This window comes from Balaenoptera musculus, chromosome 9, assembly GCF_009873245.2.
Source record: "Balaenoptera musculus isolate JJ_BM4_2016_0621 chromosome 9, mBalMus1.pri.v3, whole genome shotgun sequence".
NCBI classification, from domain to species: Eukaryota; Metazoa; Chordata; class Mammalia; order Artiodactyla; family Balaenopteridae; genus Balaenoptera; species Balaenoptera musculus.
The window spans coordinates 91,530,243-91,548,203 of NC_045793.1; the positions used below are offsets into that span (position 1 = coordinate 91,530,243).

The window sequence follows — 17,961 nt, forward strand, 5'->3', positions numbered from 1 at the left end:
AAACATGTATATCATAAAATCTAAAACAACCACTAAAATAAGAAATTTAAAAGATATAGCTAGTAAGTCAATAGACTATTTACTATTCCATTTTATTTAATCATTAATTACTATAAATAGTAATTTTTCCTATTCCATCGTTTGGAATAGTAAAAATGGAGTAGCAGAAGTTACTTAATCCAAAAGAAGGTAGAAAAGGAAGGAAAAATGAAAAACGGAGACATAAAACAAAACAAAACAAATGCCAAGTGGAGGACTTAAACCTAATCACATGGAAAATTATATTAAATGTGAATGCTCTGCACTCCAATTAAAAGAGAGAAATCCAAATGGAAGAAAAGCAAAAACAAACTATTACTATCCACAGAAAACACAACTTAAAAAATAAAAACACAGAAGAGTTGAAAATATATATGATGTAAACCATATCAAAACAAACCTGGAGTAGCTACATTGATATCAGACAAAGCAGACATCAGAACAAGCAGTATTATTAGGGATAAAGACATATAATTCATAACACTCTTAAATGTTCATGAATTCAATAAAAATACATGATGCAAAAACTGGAAAAAGTGAAAGGAGAAATAGATAAATTCAGAATTATAGTTGGGAACTTCATATCTCCTCTTTCAGTAAAAAGTTACCTTCAGTAAAAGGCTAATAATACAAATAAACAGAAAATCAGTGAGGCAAGAAAAGACTTGAACTGTATTATCAATCAAGTTGACCTATTTGACATTTATAGAACACTATGCCCAACAATGGGATAAAACACATTATTTTCAAGAATACACGGAACATTCACTAAGACAGACCATATTCTGGGTCATTACGCAAACCAAAACAAATTTTTTAAAACTGAAATTGTACAAAGTATGTTCTCTGATCATGATGGAATTAAACTTGAAATCACTAACAAAAAAATTTTTTTTTAATCACCAAATATTTGGAAATTGAAAAACTCACTTTTAAATAACCCATGTGTCAACAAAGAAATACAATGGAAATTAGAAAATTAGAGAACATACTGAGTGATTATAAAATAAAACAATCAAATTTGTGGAATGTAGGTAAAGCTATACTGAGCAAATATTTGACAAAAAGAGATTTAAAGTTGTTAAAGAAACTTTCACCAAAGCAGTAGAAGGAAGGAAATACTAAAGGTAAGAGCAGAAATCAATAAAATAGAAAAAGAACTATAAGAACACTATTCATTAAGACCAATGAAACCAAAAGCTGGTTATTGAAAAGATTAGCAAAACTGATAAACCTCTAGGCAAACTGACCAAGAAAAAAGAAGACACAAATTTCCAATATCAGTAATGAAAGGGGAGGTATCAGTACAATCCTGCTAATATTTGAATATAATGACAAAATGTTAAAAATAAATTAATGCCAATAAATTTGGCAAATTAAGTGATATAACAATTTACTTGAAAGATACTTATCACCAAAACAGACAGAAGAAAAACAGAAAATCTGAATCTATTAAATTACTTGAATTTATAATTAAAAGCTTTAAACAACATAAAACCTCCTGACTCACTCATCTTCTCTACTGAATTCTATCAAACAGTTAAGGAAGGACCAGTACCGATCTTACACAAATGTTTTTAAAACTAAAGGAAGAAGAAACATTTTCAACTCATTATGAATCCAACATTATTGCCCTGATTCCAAAACCAGACCAAAAAATAAATAAATAAATACAATAAAAGAAAATGACAAACCAATATCCCTCATGAACATATAGGCAAAATACTTCATCAAAATAACTGCAAATAAAATCATGCAATATCTAAAAGGGTAATCTACTATGACCAAGTAGGGTCATGAATTTAATCTATATTATCAAGGTAAATAGCTGCCAGGAGACCTGAGATTACAGGGCAACCAACCAACCCAAACTCTAAAGAAAAACAGGTACCTTGAAGGACAAATGGGGGCATGAGCACTTGAGTACCTGGGGAAGACAATCCTGGACACCAGAAAGAATAATTCAGCTAAAACTGTTAATGAATTCCTAAAGGCTGAGTTTGTGCTAGCAAGAAAATATAGAACCCATGGAGGCCACCAACACAAGGGAAGGCATACCTATTCACAGGTTCTTCAGAGACCTCACCAGGTTTGCGCACACACACACACACACAAAGACCAGGTGCAGAGTGAGAAGTCTGAGAAAACATCCTCGTGCTTGGGGATGAGAAGAGCAACCACTGAGAGAAAGGCATGAAGTTCAGCCTGGATCCTTTCTACCATCTCTAATGCATGGGAGAATAAAAGCCTAAAACCACTGAGGGAAGTGCAACAGACCCTGTGATTTTCTGAACACTGTTGAAAACCCATTTGAGCTACGAAAAGGAAGCAGCAAAAAACCCTATACGCCTAGGGGAGGAAAAGGAATTCCACTACAAGTGGGAGTGGGTGACATACATTGAGAAGTTCCCTTTCCTAAAACTTAGGACACCACTGTTACCCAGTCTACTATGGTGGGTATCTTGGTGTTTTTGATAATGGATCCAAGTGGAAATGGCAGCTATTGGGATGTACAGGCTTGAGTGACGCAAACTGACCGGTGGCTGCGATTTGGTCCACAGTTTGCAGCCCCAAAGAGAGATGTTTTTAACCTGTCTTCCAACAGGTACATCTGAAGGCTATGTTATAGGCAACAGCCCAAGACTCAGTAAAAATACAACAACGTTAATCAAGAGGAGTATTGGTCAGAGCTATGAGAATGGAACAGAGTGATCATACCCACTCTCGGTTTTCTGGAGCTGGCACTGAGATTGAATAGCTGCAGCAGCACAATGGATACCATCAGCTTATAACTTGGCCGAACTATCAGTCAACCAGGTCTAGGTATTCACAGGAACTTCTGTGCATCAAGGACCCCAGTGAACCAGTGGTTTGCTTCAGGTGATGGAATGAAAGAAAAGGCTTCCCCCAAAAGGGTTCACTTCCATCCCTTCAGGCAAAACCAAGATTACACTAAGGCGAGGCTAGCTGCACCCTTGAATAAACCATTTTCATTTGTTCATTTGACTTTCAATGAAGTCTACTGGGCCCTTTCCTTGTTAGTCATCAAGTCCAAGTGACATCAGGCCAGAGAGTCACAAGGCACCTATGGGTCAGGTGACTGGTTTTAACAAGACCGTAGCAGTAGGCCTGTTCAAAAGAGGTGCACTTGGCAGCTGGGTCAGGCAGGTGGCACTGCTGTGCTAAGAAATGGCCTGAGCACTTTAGCAGCCACAGTCTTTAACTAAAGCTGTGGTTTTTTCTTTCCTCCTGGGATGATACATTGTGCTAGATCACCGGGGAGGGGACATGCAGGAGCCCGTGAATGGGGCAATCTCCTGTGAATTTATAACCTTCACAACATAAGCATGTAAAAAACATCAATACCAAACACACATTTGCCAGGGGAAGCCAGAAGAACAGTACATGAATAAGCCCAGAGGCTCCACCCACACTTTAGCTTTTCTTGAATTTGAGTGCCCCCCACCGTCCACCCCGCCGCAGGAACACAAACTAAGGACTTTAACACACACACAAAAGGGACTAGCCATAGCTGCCAGGAGACAACATTATTTTCTGACCAGGAGCGTGGGGAGTACAGAGTAGTGGGGGGCTAGCTTGTAGAAGAGGGCTGAGGTGGTGGGAGGCTTTTCTCCTGCTTGGCTCCTCACCCCACGGTCAGCGCTGCTTCCTCCCACATACCTCCAAACTCCTCTAAGCCCCTGGGCCTAGAGGCTGTTGAGCTGCCCACGCGCATGCTGCGACAGCTCCACCCTGCAGCCCTGGTGTCTTCAGCCTCCCTGCCACCTACTGTGCTTTTTCCCCACAGGACCAGGTTGGAGTGTGCTTGGGCACCTCTATCCAACAGAGCTATAAAAGTTTGAATTTCTCCCCTCTCCTTGCGCTCCCCTGCCATACTTGGCTTTTATTTTAAGCAGCTGAGGTTAGAGCAGAGGAGGAGAGGAATCAGAGGGCACAAAGGGAAAAAGAAGCTCTGCACCAATAAGCAAGACTTTGCAGCTACATTCAATCTCAAGCGGCTGCCTACCTGGACTCAACAAATGAACTTATAATGTATTAAGTCTACCCAAAGCTCTGTATCCTCATTGCTGAACGCCTTTTATTTTAGCTCCGGAGAGCCCTTGATTCAGCAGGTACAGTCATACTGCCTTCTGTGGAGGCCCAGAGGCTTGCTGCCTCACTGATGTAATTACATTCTTTCTTCCTATAGCCTGGAGCCTGAGCAACAACCACAGTACCATTTGGGCAGCTTCATTTAACTGCTTAGCCTCTAAAAACTCATTAACAGGTAAGTCAGTAAGAGATCTACTAGCCCACCACTTAAACAAGAGCATTTGCTATTGCATCTCATGCTCTCTAAACCAGCCCACAAGGGCCCTTGTCTTCTCTTTTGTAGGAAGCCATGTTTCAGTCAACATCATGTCCTCGTTGCCAATATTGTCAGAAATCGTGAAGGGTCTAGGATTTTACCCTATTTGCAAGCTATGAAGCTAGCTTGTTTCTGTCATGTATACTGGCAGAAGACTTAAGATGTCTCGATCAGAGGTAAAGGACTCAAGACACAGCAAGCAGTATGAGAGATCATGTCACTCTGACAGTTCACCTTCCTATCCAAGTCCTCCTGGCAGAGGGACCTGGTTGGATACTCTGGATACAACAGGTTTGCATGACAGCCAAAGAAACTGTGCTGGACAATTTACCATTTTTATAACAAGCAGAAGCAAGTCTGCTCTTTGGGGAGTTATTATTGCATCCCTCAAAGTGGCTAGCTTCCAACACAACCCTGAGAAATGGAACAGGTAAAGAACAGTCAGGCCTTTTCATTCTTAGCATGGCCAGCAATCCCCAGCATGCCCTAGGACCTTCAGAGATGCTCAGGGCCCATGGCAGAATGCTTCTCCCAACACACTTTTATCAAATCTAATACCAGAGGTCTTACACAGTAGCATAAGGCAAGAAAAGAAATAAAAGTTACACATGGTTCAAGAAGAAGTAAACTGTCTCTATTTGCAGACGTTAATTGCCTGTATAGAAAATACCATGGGATTCACAAAAAAGTTCCCAAGACTAATATACGAGTTTAGTAAAGTTGCAGGATACAAGGTCAATATACAAAAAATAATTGTATCAATATTTCTCTCTACTAAAAATAAACAAGGATAATAAATAAGCAAAGGACTCATAACAGCACATAAGAAGGGATTTGCCATAGCTTTGTTAAATATATAATCTAGTTAATCAGTTGACTTGGTTTCAGAACACAGAAATGAATTTGATTCTGAATAACCTACAATAGAAGAATTATAAGAAAAATGAAGCAGCAACACAAAGAGAAACCAATTTTAAAAAAAAAAAAAGCATAAACATGTTTGTGTAATTCTTTGATGGAAATATAAGAGAAAAACATCAACAAAATCTGTAATACTTAAAAATGCAAAAAGGGATATAAGGCAGTCAAAAGAGCATGCCAGAAAATTAGGGTCAGGGATCGTAATAATTTGGACAAGGGCCCCAAACAACATGCCAACAGTAGGACAACAGACGGAGATTAAAAAGTAGTAATAGTCACAGGGTCCAAAATCGAGGTTTGGATGAGAAAAACGGAAATAAATGCCATGTATTTATTGTTGTAATAGATGTTGGCAAACATACTGTGAAAAATAAAAATGAAAAATTTTAAATGCCCAACTTAGGTGAGATAGGGAAGGATGGGGAAGATGTGGAGTTTTTCGGTTAAGACATACAATTCTGATGCATGTACCTTATCCAATTACAATCAGTTTTCAATTATCCTCTTTTATAGATAATGAATCACCAATATTGTTGACTCTCTACTACCCTGGCTACTCCCCACTTAACGGAGGTTTCAGCAGATGGTCCATTTCTATTTTTCTGGTAAAACATTTGTTGTGATAGAAATTTAAAGTTGAGAAGCCAAATGAAATTTCTGAATTGGCTTTAAATTGAAATAATCCTTTCTACCTTGGCCTCTAGTATCAGAGAGAGTTGAGAGTTAGCTATGTTAAGTATTCACTGAAAAAGTACTCTTGAAGCAATACAATTTAAAAAGTGATTTTTCAGCAATTAGAAACTGTTTTCGCATATATACTTTGCAAATAGTTTCAAAGCACTGTCAGTTGTGGTTAATTCCAATATTTCACAAAGTTGAGGGTTTTTTATTTACAAATTCAAAATCATCAAAAATTCTGTAGCATTAGAGCCAGACACAAGCTAGATAAGAATGATCTGATACGAACAGTAGATTTAAATATGAACAGTAAATTACTCTCTCACACTCAAAGTTGTCCAAACTTAAGGAGGCAAATATATAAAATTAAAAGTCAAGGACTCCCATATCAGGAATTTTAGTTCCTAATCTAAAAAAAATCAAAATGTTTTTAACTTAAAGAAAAACACAGCTTGTGAAGAGGGATTTTAATAGAGATATTTGAGGGTTAGATTCACATCTGTTGCTTAGTTATTATTAGGAAACTTAAACTGTTTTCCCAGGTTATTATTAACTAATTAATAAGTAATCTATAAAATGATTTTGTAACATTTGGTTTTAAATCACTAATTGCAGCATTTTTCAAAATTAGTATCCTATATGAATACAAAATATATTAAATGCAAAACTGAAAATCTGTTGCTATGGAAGTAAGAATCTGTAAATTCTGATGTTTATAATTTGATATTAATTTTTTTCATGAAAAGAATATAATCTGATTCTCACTCAAGGGGTTTAGATATCTGCTTCTTTGCTAAAAACAAAGGAATTTAGAATTATCCTGCTAAGAGATCAAAGAACCTTATAATCATCAAACCAATTTGTGGTTTTAAAAAAGAAAACCATAGGGGAGTTCCCTAGTAGCCTAGTAGTTAGGATTCCGGGCTTTCACTGCCATGGCCCAGGTTCAGTCTCTGGTCGGGGAACTGAGACCCTGCAAACTGCGTGGCATGGCCAAAAAATAAAATAAAATAAGAAAGAGAAAGAAAAATATACTAAGCATTGTATGCAGTAAGAAGTAACTATTATTTGTAATATCTTGTGTATCCCTAACCACAAGTCACAGGGAATAAAAGGTGTTGTCTAGACCTGAACTTTCTTGCTGTCATTATGTCTTACAGAGATCCCAGAATTTATTTTTTCAGAACAGTCTGAGTATAACTTGGAAATACTGTCACACAGAGAGCTAAACAAAACACAGAAATATACATCAATTTAAAAAGTCAAAGCTATATCGTGACCCAGAGAATGCTTGACTTGTCAAAAGTCATGTAACTAATAAGTAGTGACTGAACCCAAATCATCCAATTTTAAGTCACAACTACCCTCAGAATTTTCCAAAGAGAGAGGGCCAGCTATATAGTTAGAAGGGGGTTTGCAGACTTCTAACTTACCTAGACTGACTAACTTACCTACACTTTCTCATGTCACTAAACTTCTCTGTGCCTTTGTTTCCTCTACTTCATGGTGATATTTTGACGATAAATGTAAGCAAATACTTGAATTCTTTGGCAGAAAAGCACTATATGTATTTCACTATGTTAATAACTTCTCATCTCTACCACAAGTTTCAACTGATATCTTTTCTTTGGTTTTAGTTTTAAGCTGCAAACAACACTATATGTGTGCATACGCACACCTGCGCTACCTTTCAACATGGCTGGCATTCTAAGATCCTCTTCTCCAATTTTCAAAATGCATGAAAAGGAGCACAATATTTTAATTTTTATCATTATCAAAGCCCTGCCACCCAAAGCTCTGCAGAAAACTGTAGAAATTCACAGCAAAATTTTCCACCACATTACTCTCAACTTCTGTGGAAATGCAACTCACAGCTCATGTACTATTCAGCCAGCCCCCTGTGCAGCTTAAACACTAGCAGTGGAAGATTATTAAAATGTATACTGATTTTCAAAATTATAAACAATAACTTCAATTACAAATTAAAAACCTAGCACATATTTTAAAAAATGCACACCACTAACATTCCTAAAATAATGGAAATAGGTAATCAATATTCTAATAATTCAGTGATTTGCAATATGTCTTCTGTTTTGTTAAGAGATATAGAATCCAGCCACTTTATATACTCAAGTCTAAAAAAAAGGTTTCCTCAATGTGTTCCTCAATATTGAAAATAGAAAATTATTCATAAGTAACCAAAATTAATAGAAATTTAAATTTAAAGTAATATTTTGTTATCTACACCATTGTTTTTAATTCTTTTGACAGCATATCTTAAAATAATTTAGCTTTGTAACTTATGAAGACATGTAATTAACTTCCTTTTTCCTTTACCAATATATTTACCCAATAACATTAGCATACAGCTGCATACGACATTAGGGTATAGCAATCCACTAAAAGTACCCATGTTAAAAACAGAAACAGCAGTTGAAATAAAATATGATGGCACATGATCGGTACATATCTACTGAGCAAAACGGGTTACCAGAGGTGAAGACTTAATAGTAATATCAAAAGTAATGCACATGATTAAATCTCTTCATACTGAGACTCTACTAATAGCAGTGGAATTAAAAAAAAAAATTGTAGGGTGTAATCACCTTAAATCAAGCTTTATTAATATTTTGAATGAATGAATGAAGTGAATACCTGAATGAATGACTACTGCAGTCATAATGCTTAACACCTTGAGATGTTCACAATTTGGAATACACAGAGAAGATGACTTGAATACAAACAAACTGGTTGAAATTCAATGTGGTTCACAGTAAAGATGCAGTGCCTTTCTATTTGTAGAACAAAGAATCTCAAGCAAAAACATATATACAACTAAAATATTTTCAAGTGCAATTATCCAAGGCTTTAAAAAGAATATATACATTTTACTATGTAATTCTTTCTTGCCCCCCCCAACACCACCACCCTGTATCTTTTTAATGTTTGGCATAAGTGAACAACAAACCAGAATAGAATACGCATTTTTTTAAAGACTAATTTACTCCTGTTCTATTTAAGAGCAACACACAACCACTTATAACTATAGCCTTTTAAAAAAGCATCCTTATATAAAACAGTGAGGGGTGGGGGGAATCCCTGCTATACATATGAAGCACAATTTAAGCCCAATACAACTGACCAATCAAAATTAGTGAATGCACTGCATCTCTCTGCAGTGGAGAGAAGCCACAAGGTAGGCTGTCATTCTGCAAAAGCTGCCCAGAACAGGCTTTCCTCTGAAAAGCAGTGCCATTCCTTTTTAGAAAGACTGAATCTAAGTGTTGTCTCTGGAGACAAGAAGCCTTCAGTATGTTAAATTACTTTCATTATGTATTTTCAGATGCTTATTGATTCCACAGTAGGAAGAGTGAGAGACTGCAGCAGCCTCCAAGCAGCACTACATGTTCCATACATTAGCAGTACTGCTGAAACAATGGCACAGTACAGACACACATTTTCATTAAGGTCTTTTTCGAAGAGGTGTTTATGACCCTCTTCCCCCAGTCCTCTACTAACCAGTGAACAAAATGAATCAATCAAAACTGGAAACGCTTCAACTACATCAAGAATTTATCAAATCTTTAGCAGAGGTAAGATGTGTTCCTTATTATAGTATTCAGTTGCTTTTGAACCAGCATAGTGGGGTAAAATTACTTTGAAAAATTTCAGCCTAAATTTTAAGAGTTTATTTGCTTAATTCTACTTATTGCTAAACATGTATCTTTTAGATCTATTTATTTTAAGACATATGTTTTAAACGTAATTTTTTAGGATGCAATGTTAAATACAAAGAATATTCTTTGTTGAATCACTCTGAAGATAGATATCAGCTTATTAAGTTACTTCAGATATACTAAATACCCTTAATGTCATCAGTAGTCTTTCTGAAGTGTTCAAAAAATGCTTATATTTCTTGAAAGAATCAGGTTTACTATTTAGCTATTATTTATTACTCAATTTTAGGTTTACTATTGGGCATGTTCATTGAAAATTATTTAATTTGCAGTCACCTTTTACATCACCCTTTACATTTCAATTACACTAACAGTTCATCAATGGAAATTTATAGTGTTTTATCATGGAATCTGTTTTAATCAGTTAAAAGTCAAGCCATGTGCTAATAAGCAAGTGACAATATTTTACAGCAGGAAATACTGTAAAATTTATTATAAAGATAAGAGGGAATGACAGTATGTTTAATGTATGCTAATTGCTCATAATCTCTGAAAATACAGGTTAACTTCTAAAATGAGAGCAGAAATTGGTTTAAAAAAATACAGCTTTTCTTTCATGGTAATATTTGTAATGTTAACTCTATTACTAAATATTATACTTACAGTCTTTGTTAGGAAAAGAGAATATTTAAAGAAACCGTTAAATTTATGCATAAGCTATGGCTCTAATAATACAGTTTGCTTACTTTGATAACAAATACTGTGTATGGTGTTAAATCAACACAACTAAAGTAACTTTCAATTAATAGGAAATTATCAGGAACCCTATTCCTTAACCATTTTTTTTTTTCTTTTTCACAAGGGCCCAAAGCAGCTAATTCAGTATTTACAACTGACAATATGAAGAATGCATCTGACCCATCACCTCCCTAGCTGTCTGAACCACAAACTGCAGGATATTCTTGCAACAATGATTTTAAGACATTAAGGAGTTAAAACCGGAGAATACAGGTCTACATTACTGCTGGGATATAACACATCGACAGTAATCATCCTAAGAAGATGCTACATAAAACAGCCACAAAATGAAAATATAACTGTAAAAGCCTGAAAACAAAATGGTGAGCATTTTTAAAGGGGGAGTTTATACTGTAACATACCAAAATTGTGGAGCCACCGATTCTTGAAGAAACAATGAAACATGGATTGCCAAGAGAATGACATACATTACCAGCAAGCTAAATGAAGCTTTAGCAAGTATTTTTCTGCACTAAATATTCAGATATTCGTATCAATTGATATTACTAAAGGATTTTTCCATCTGAGTTTTATGACCAATTATGTATCCTCTTCTAATGAAAACAAACCAAATTAAATAGCAGATGGTTTTTATCAAGAGAACATGGACTGGACTTATAACCAAGTTATGTGACCAAGAAATCATTTCAAAATAATGAGGACTGCTATAGAAACAGATTTACATTTGTAACAAAAGGATGTCTAAGTACATTTTAGAAGCTAGAAACCTTATGTTTCTTTTGTTTTCACATGTTCTGGAAAATAAAGAGACATCATCACATATTCTCTCAAAGGGAAACAATTCCTATCATTTGAGGAAGTTTCTCTCGGTCGTGACTTTTTAAGGCAAAACAAACACAAGTATTTTGTACTGGTCTTTAGAAATTCATCAGCCAACTAAATCTCACAATTCATGCAGTTGAAGTATTGGAGAGAAAAATGAAAGAATTCCTACAAGACATGAAATAAAACACAGCTACTTCACTGTTGTCAGGTAAAAACTCATGTCCAAATCTGTTAATGACATCATGTATCATATTGTGAAAAACTGCTATAGAGAGCCAAAAGGCCCATAAGGCAACAGCAAACAGGTAGGTCAGAAGATGCATGCACCCCAGGACACTGTTTAACATTTACAAGAGAAAAGAATCTTGCTCTAGAGTAGATGCATTTTCCTTAATTATCATCTAAACTGACACTTCTGCTTTATTTAATTCTAAATCTAACTGATGTGACAAAGACCTGATGTTTAATCTGTCAGTTCAGAAAATTTGGCACACTTTAAAATTTTCCATTTTTATAGGATTTCAATGCTGGCTAAGACCTTCACTTACTCAAATATATGCCTTTAGTAAGCTCAAAAGAAATTAATAATGTTAGCATTTGTGTTTCTGAAACACTACCTTTAAAATAATATGCATAAATAAAACTATATTCTAAAACTTGTCAAAGGTTACATCAAGTGAAAGGCTAACATGAGTTCTGAAAATTATTAGCTTTTATAATTTGTTATGATTTTGCAGGCAAAATGCTGTACTTGAAATGTGAAATATAGTTGGTTGTATGATTTTATATTTTAACTAAATATACTAATTACTGACATTTTAGCCCAGCAAATCACACATTATTTTTATAAATTACTCTAAACTTCTATATATTAAAACATAGATATGCATGAATTAGCAAGAGTTTGGCTTTTTTCTTTTAATTTTCCTCAAAATGATACACACTGGGTGATTTACACAAAAGGTTTCACAGGAAATGTGTAACTTTAATAGATTGCTCAGAAAATGGGCTTCAGATACTCCTTTTCCCTAAAATTTCATTTTTTGCTTTAAAAATTCTGTTTAATAAAATCAACTGATGCATTCTTTTAAACCACCTTAAAAATGGCTATTTCTTAATATGATATTAAATTTCAATTTTCTCCTTCTACAAGATATGAAAGGGTGTGGTCACAAAATAAATCATTCATTCATAAGAGTGATTAGTACCCTTTTACTAAGGCCTGTGGTGTTTTACTTCAAAATAATGTCCTTTTTTTCCAATTTTTATAAGTTTGCTTGTTATAAAGTTCAGTGAGCACTTTCACTGAGAAATATGAAATATTTATCATTTGCCTACTTCAGTGGGAAATAACTCCAGATATCCCCAAACACACTGTTGACTGCTGAATATGAATTTCAATCAAGAGCATGGACAAAGTGATTTAAAACAAACTAGTGCTCTGTGCCACTTGTCACTTTAAGTGAACATTTGTCCTGTTCATTTGAAATCTCATGGGAATAATTACACCTACACTAATTGTGCTACAACATGTTAAAATAGCGTTTATTTTCCACCTACTCACAACATTTTAAAATGAAATCTTAAAACACTGGGCTAAAATTAGTTTTGCATACTGGGTAGTTTTATTATACAAAAATATACTGTATCTCAAATAATAACCTTGAAAAACCCAAATAAGGAAAACCTTTTTAGTTTATTAAACAATTCTGAACTATATAGGAGCAATCCCCAGTACAGTTATTTCTTCAAATGGGGAACCCAATTTCCCTGTACATCAAAACAATGCAAACCTTGATGTTTCCTAATTCTACATTTTCCATTAATAGTTTATAAATTTAAAAATTAAACTAAGTACACAATAAAAAAATTTTTTTACAAAGAACACAGGTTTTGTACGTCCTTTAAATTGCCAAATATCAAATAGTTTATTCTATTTCACTTTCTAGGGAAAAAACCAACTGCTCCAAAAGAATGTGTTTTTCTCCCATTCTGGAAATCAACATGCAGTCTGAATCTAACATTACAGTGCGAGATGACATTGATGACATCAACACCAATATGTACCAACCACTATCATATCCATTAAGCTTTCAAGTGTCTCTCACCGGATTTCTTATGTTAGAAATTGTATTGGGACTTGGCAGCAACCTCACCGTACTGGTACTTTACTGCATGAAATCCAACTTAATCAACTCTGTCAGTAACATTATTACGATGAATCTTCATGTACTTGATGTAATCATTTGTGTGGGATGTATTCCTCTAACTATAGTTATCCTTCTGCTTTCACTGGAGAGTAACACTGCTCTCATCTGCTGTTTCCATGAGGCCTGTGTATCTTTTACAAGTGTCTCAACAGCAATCAACGTTTTTGCTATCACTTTGGACAGATATGACATCTCTGTAAAGCCTGCAAACCGAATTCTGACAATGGGCAGAGCTGTAATGCTAATGATATCCATTTGGATTTTTTCATTTTTCTCTTTCCTGATTCCCTTTATTGAGGTAAATTTTTTCAGCCTTCAAAGTGGAAATACATGGGAAAACAAGACACTTTTGTGTGTCAGTACGAATGAATACTACACTGAACTGGGAATGTATTATCACCTGCTAGTACAGATCCCAATATTCTTTTTCACTGTCATAGTAATGTTAATCACATACACCAAAATACTTCAGGCTCTCAATATTCGAATAGGCACAAGATTCTCAACAGGGCAGAAGAAGAAAGCAAGAAAGAAAAAGACGATTTCTCTAACCACACAACATGAGACTACAGACATGTCACAAAGCAGTGGTGGGAGAAATGTAGTCTTTGGTGTTAGAACTTCAGTCTCTGTAATAATTGCCCTCCGGCGAGCTATGAAACGACATCGTGAACGACGAGAAAGGCAAAAGAGAGTCTTCAAAATGTCTTTATTGATTATTTCTACATTTCTTCTCTGCTGGACACCAATTTCTGTTTTAAATACCACTATTTTATGTTTAGGCCCAAGTGACCTTTTAGTAAAATTAAGGTTGTGTTTTCTAGTCATGGGTTATGGAACAACTATATTTCATCCTCTATTATATGCATTTACTAGACAAAAATTTCAAAAGGTCTTGAAAAGTAAAATGAAAAAGCGAGTTGTTTCCATAGTAGAAGCTGATCCCATGCCTAATAATGCTGTAATACACAATTCTTGGATAGATCCTAAAAGAAACAAAAAAATTACCTTTGAAGATAGTGAAATAAGAGAAAAATGTTTAGTACCTCAGGTTGTCACAGACTAGGGAAAAGGCTAAGTTTCACCAAACCCACATTCAGAAGTTTTAAATTTAAATTGTAAAAAATTACTGCCAAATATAAGAAAAACATTTTAAGTACTGGTTATGTTGTAAATTTTCAATGTAAATGTCAAGATTAGATTAGGTCATATATATTCAATTTCTTCATTACTTAATGTATTTGTTGCATGGCAGTTTGTTAAGGTAATATCATGTGTATATTTTGTCAATATTATGTCCATCAGAAGATATTTATGTGAGTCATATTTTCTAAAGAATAAATACATAGCCTTAAAACACTGTATAACTTTAAAATATAACTGACACAGGTATCCTTGCTTTTTTTTTTATAAAGTGTATTGTTTCTAAGCCACAAACTATAGATATATTTATATGTTAACAACTGGAATAGCATTTTAACATAAAAACCAAAATTATGGGCTCCAAGCAACCAAAATGACCCAGGATTTTCTATACCACTATATTATGTTTTCTAGCATAGTCTACTTGCTATAATATTTGATGCATCAAAAATAATGAACTATATATGAAACTTTATCTTTTTGGAATGTAGGAAATTGTAGGATTTATCAGGATTTTAAAATTCAAGAACCAAAAAACAAACAACCATGTATATGCACATCACGATAGGGGAACTTTTGAAATTCAAGTTTATTATGAAAAAGAGACTGATTTTCTAAGATCAAGGGCACTATGCCTATAATATACAAATGAACTGACAATAAAAGGAAGGAAGAAAACTAAGGCTTCTTTCCTCCTTCCTCACTTTGGTTGAGCTAAGCCAAATGCTCTGGATTAATACAGTATACTGGCAAAAACCAGTGCATTAAAATAAACAGACATCCTAACTTTATTCAAGTCAGCCTTTTTGTATAACAGAAGTTAACTACTAAAATCTGAATACAAGGAAGGAAAAAAAAAAAAGACTTCATGTCATTATAGAAAAGCCAACTATTTCTAATTTTAGAAACATAGCAACTTTAGAGTAATACAATTTACACAATGTTCCTACACTATCAGAGCTCCCAAGTGTTTCAAAATATAGTAGTCCTTTTCAACTCTCAAAATCATTAAAGTGGCAATAAATCTTGTGAATTTATTTCCACTACACCACTTAATTCAATTTAAAGCATTTTGCCTCCAATCCCCAATTCATGTTAGAAAACTGTGAAATTACTAATCCTAACTCTAGATATCAGGTTTGAGAATCTCATATCAAACGAGTATTTTCCAATTGTTATAATCTAATAATCTATCGATGAGTGCTAATTATCACTGTACCTGAAAAACAGCAATAAGTTATTTAAAGTAGGCAAATACTTGCTCCCTTGTAATTGGTTAACTGGACAATTCTTTATTCTGTTTTTTTTCATACTGTATTCACTAAATCAAGTAGCAACTCATTTTTAAATAAAAATTTTTATGTCAAACAATTCAATAATAATCTCTCATTGAAAGAAACATGTTTTCATTAGGTGGTCTTCTATAATTAAAAATTAAATGTTGGACTGTGAAGAAAACAACCAATTCAATAATATACCACTTTTATGTAAATAAATGAAATTCATCCAAGTTAGTTTACTGAATACCTTATCCCTTGGGGAAATGAGCACCATGCAATAGCAGGAATTCACTGAGGTTTACATGACAAACTTAATAGTGATATATTTCTGATAATAATGTTATGTTGACATAATGTCAAATCTTGGCAAAGAAGCGGTTTCCTCCTGCCTTACTTTGTATTCTTTTATGGAATTAAAGAATGCTTCAATTTGACAAAATGTAGCATAAACAACTAAGACTTATTTTTTGAAAACTTAAAGAGAAATTAGGATTGCATAAAGACATTAAGAAAATTTTCATTCGACAAATATATTTAGCACAGAATATCTCCTAATATATTCATTTAAAAATTTTTAAATAATTTTGTACTTGGATTTCTGAGCATAAATATTTTAATCTCTAGCTTTATAATCTTAATAAAAATTAGACTATTTTTAGAAAAGTCTTCATGTTAAGAAAAACCCTTTGTGTTCTAAATATTTTTCATCTTCAAGTCTATAAACATGCCAAAGAACTCAGTTTAAAAACATTTTTCTAATAAATCTGCCTAAACTGCGTTCATGCCCTCTTGTTCTCTGTAATAAGAAATCTAACAAAATAAAAAATAAATAGCAAATATTATAATGTTGCCCTCTAAGCTGTTACTACTTCTACACTTGACACTGGAACTATTAACAAGCATTTCTGTCCACCTGTAATGATCTTTCAGACATACAAAAGTACAACCACTGGTTTACAACAAAGAATATTCATATTTACCAGATAACCTCTAGTAGCTTTTCAGTGTTAAATAATATGTAATATGTAAACCAAAATAACATTTATGTTAAAAGTTCAGCTTTTAAAAACAAGTCACAAATACGTTTGCAATTACTGATCTCAGCTTAAAGGAGAGAATGAGAAGCTTAGATAACTTTTTATTTAAATGTTGTTCAATGAAAAGGTTAAATATTTTTATTCTTCTTATGATGGCCCTTAACACAATGTGTAAATGTTTTACTTTATTTCAAATAATTTTACCAAAAAAGCATTAATGCTAATTTTTCATGTTAGAATGAAATTTTTAAATGCAAAAGCAATAGAGGTAACAATACATTCAATATGGGATCTTCTTAAAATCATATTTTTCTATCCATAGGCCACAAATAATATCAATTTCTATAAAGCTAACTGGGTTAGTTCTTGAAAACTACTGAAATAAGAACTATTCTTTTAAAAACTAACCAAAAATGAGCTCAACAAGATATGGAACTGTTGTTTTCTCTTTTGTTTCCTAATTTAAGGTCATTGTTATTCTACCAACTAGTACCCAACTGATGTTCAGACATATTAAAAAAGAATTATTTACAATGATGCTTTATTAAAAAATGCTATTCATAGCACTGAATAATTCTATACTTCTCCCCCATAATAAGTCAATTTTTAGGTATATGGTCTATTTTTAATCCCCCAAATAAAATTATAGCAAAATCTCAGCTCTCTGGACATTAAAAAATCAAACTCCTCATTTCACTGAGATTAGACTTAAACGTAAAAACCTAAAAGTATAAGAAAGCAAGTGCTTATTCGTAGGGCTTTATTCAACATAGTAATTTCAAGACTACTTTCCAAAGTCAATAAAACTTTTGGTTTTATTATATTTTATGATTGTACATTTAAGTAAGCTTTGTAATTCAATTAACATTTGAATCCTTACAAGGTAGAAGGCATTGTGGCTGATACTTATACGGCAGAAACTCATATATTACCCTCAGAGCTTAAAATCTAGAATCGAGGTAGTAAAAAGTATGGTAATACCTATTAAAAAAGCAGAATGTGGCAAATGTAAATTAAAAAGAA

General features: G+C 33.7%; 2 protein-coding genes across 2 annotated transcripts in view; one reads left to right on the top strand and one right to left on the bottom strand.

Annotated features, from left to right (window-relative positions):
* COG5 (component of oligomeric golgi complex 5) overlaps window positions 1-17,961 on the bottom strand; it is a 281,556-nt gene that overhangs the window by 198,323 nt on the left and 65,272 nt on the right. The window lies entirely within an intron of this gene.
* On the top strand, window positions 11,539-15,147 carry GPR22 (G protein-coupled receptor 22). The gene is made up of 2 exons (XM_036862990.1): window positions 11,539-11,573; window positions 13,218-15,147. The coding sequence occupies exon 2, from the start codon at window positions 13,243-13,245 to the stop codon at window positions 14,542-14,544; it is 1,302 nt and encodes a 433-aa protein (XP_036718885.1). The 5' UTR covers window positions 11,539-11,573; window positions 13,218-13,242; the 3' UTR covers window positions 14,545-15,147.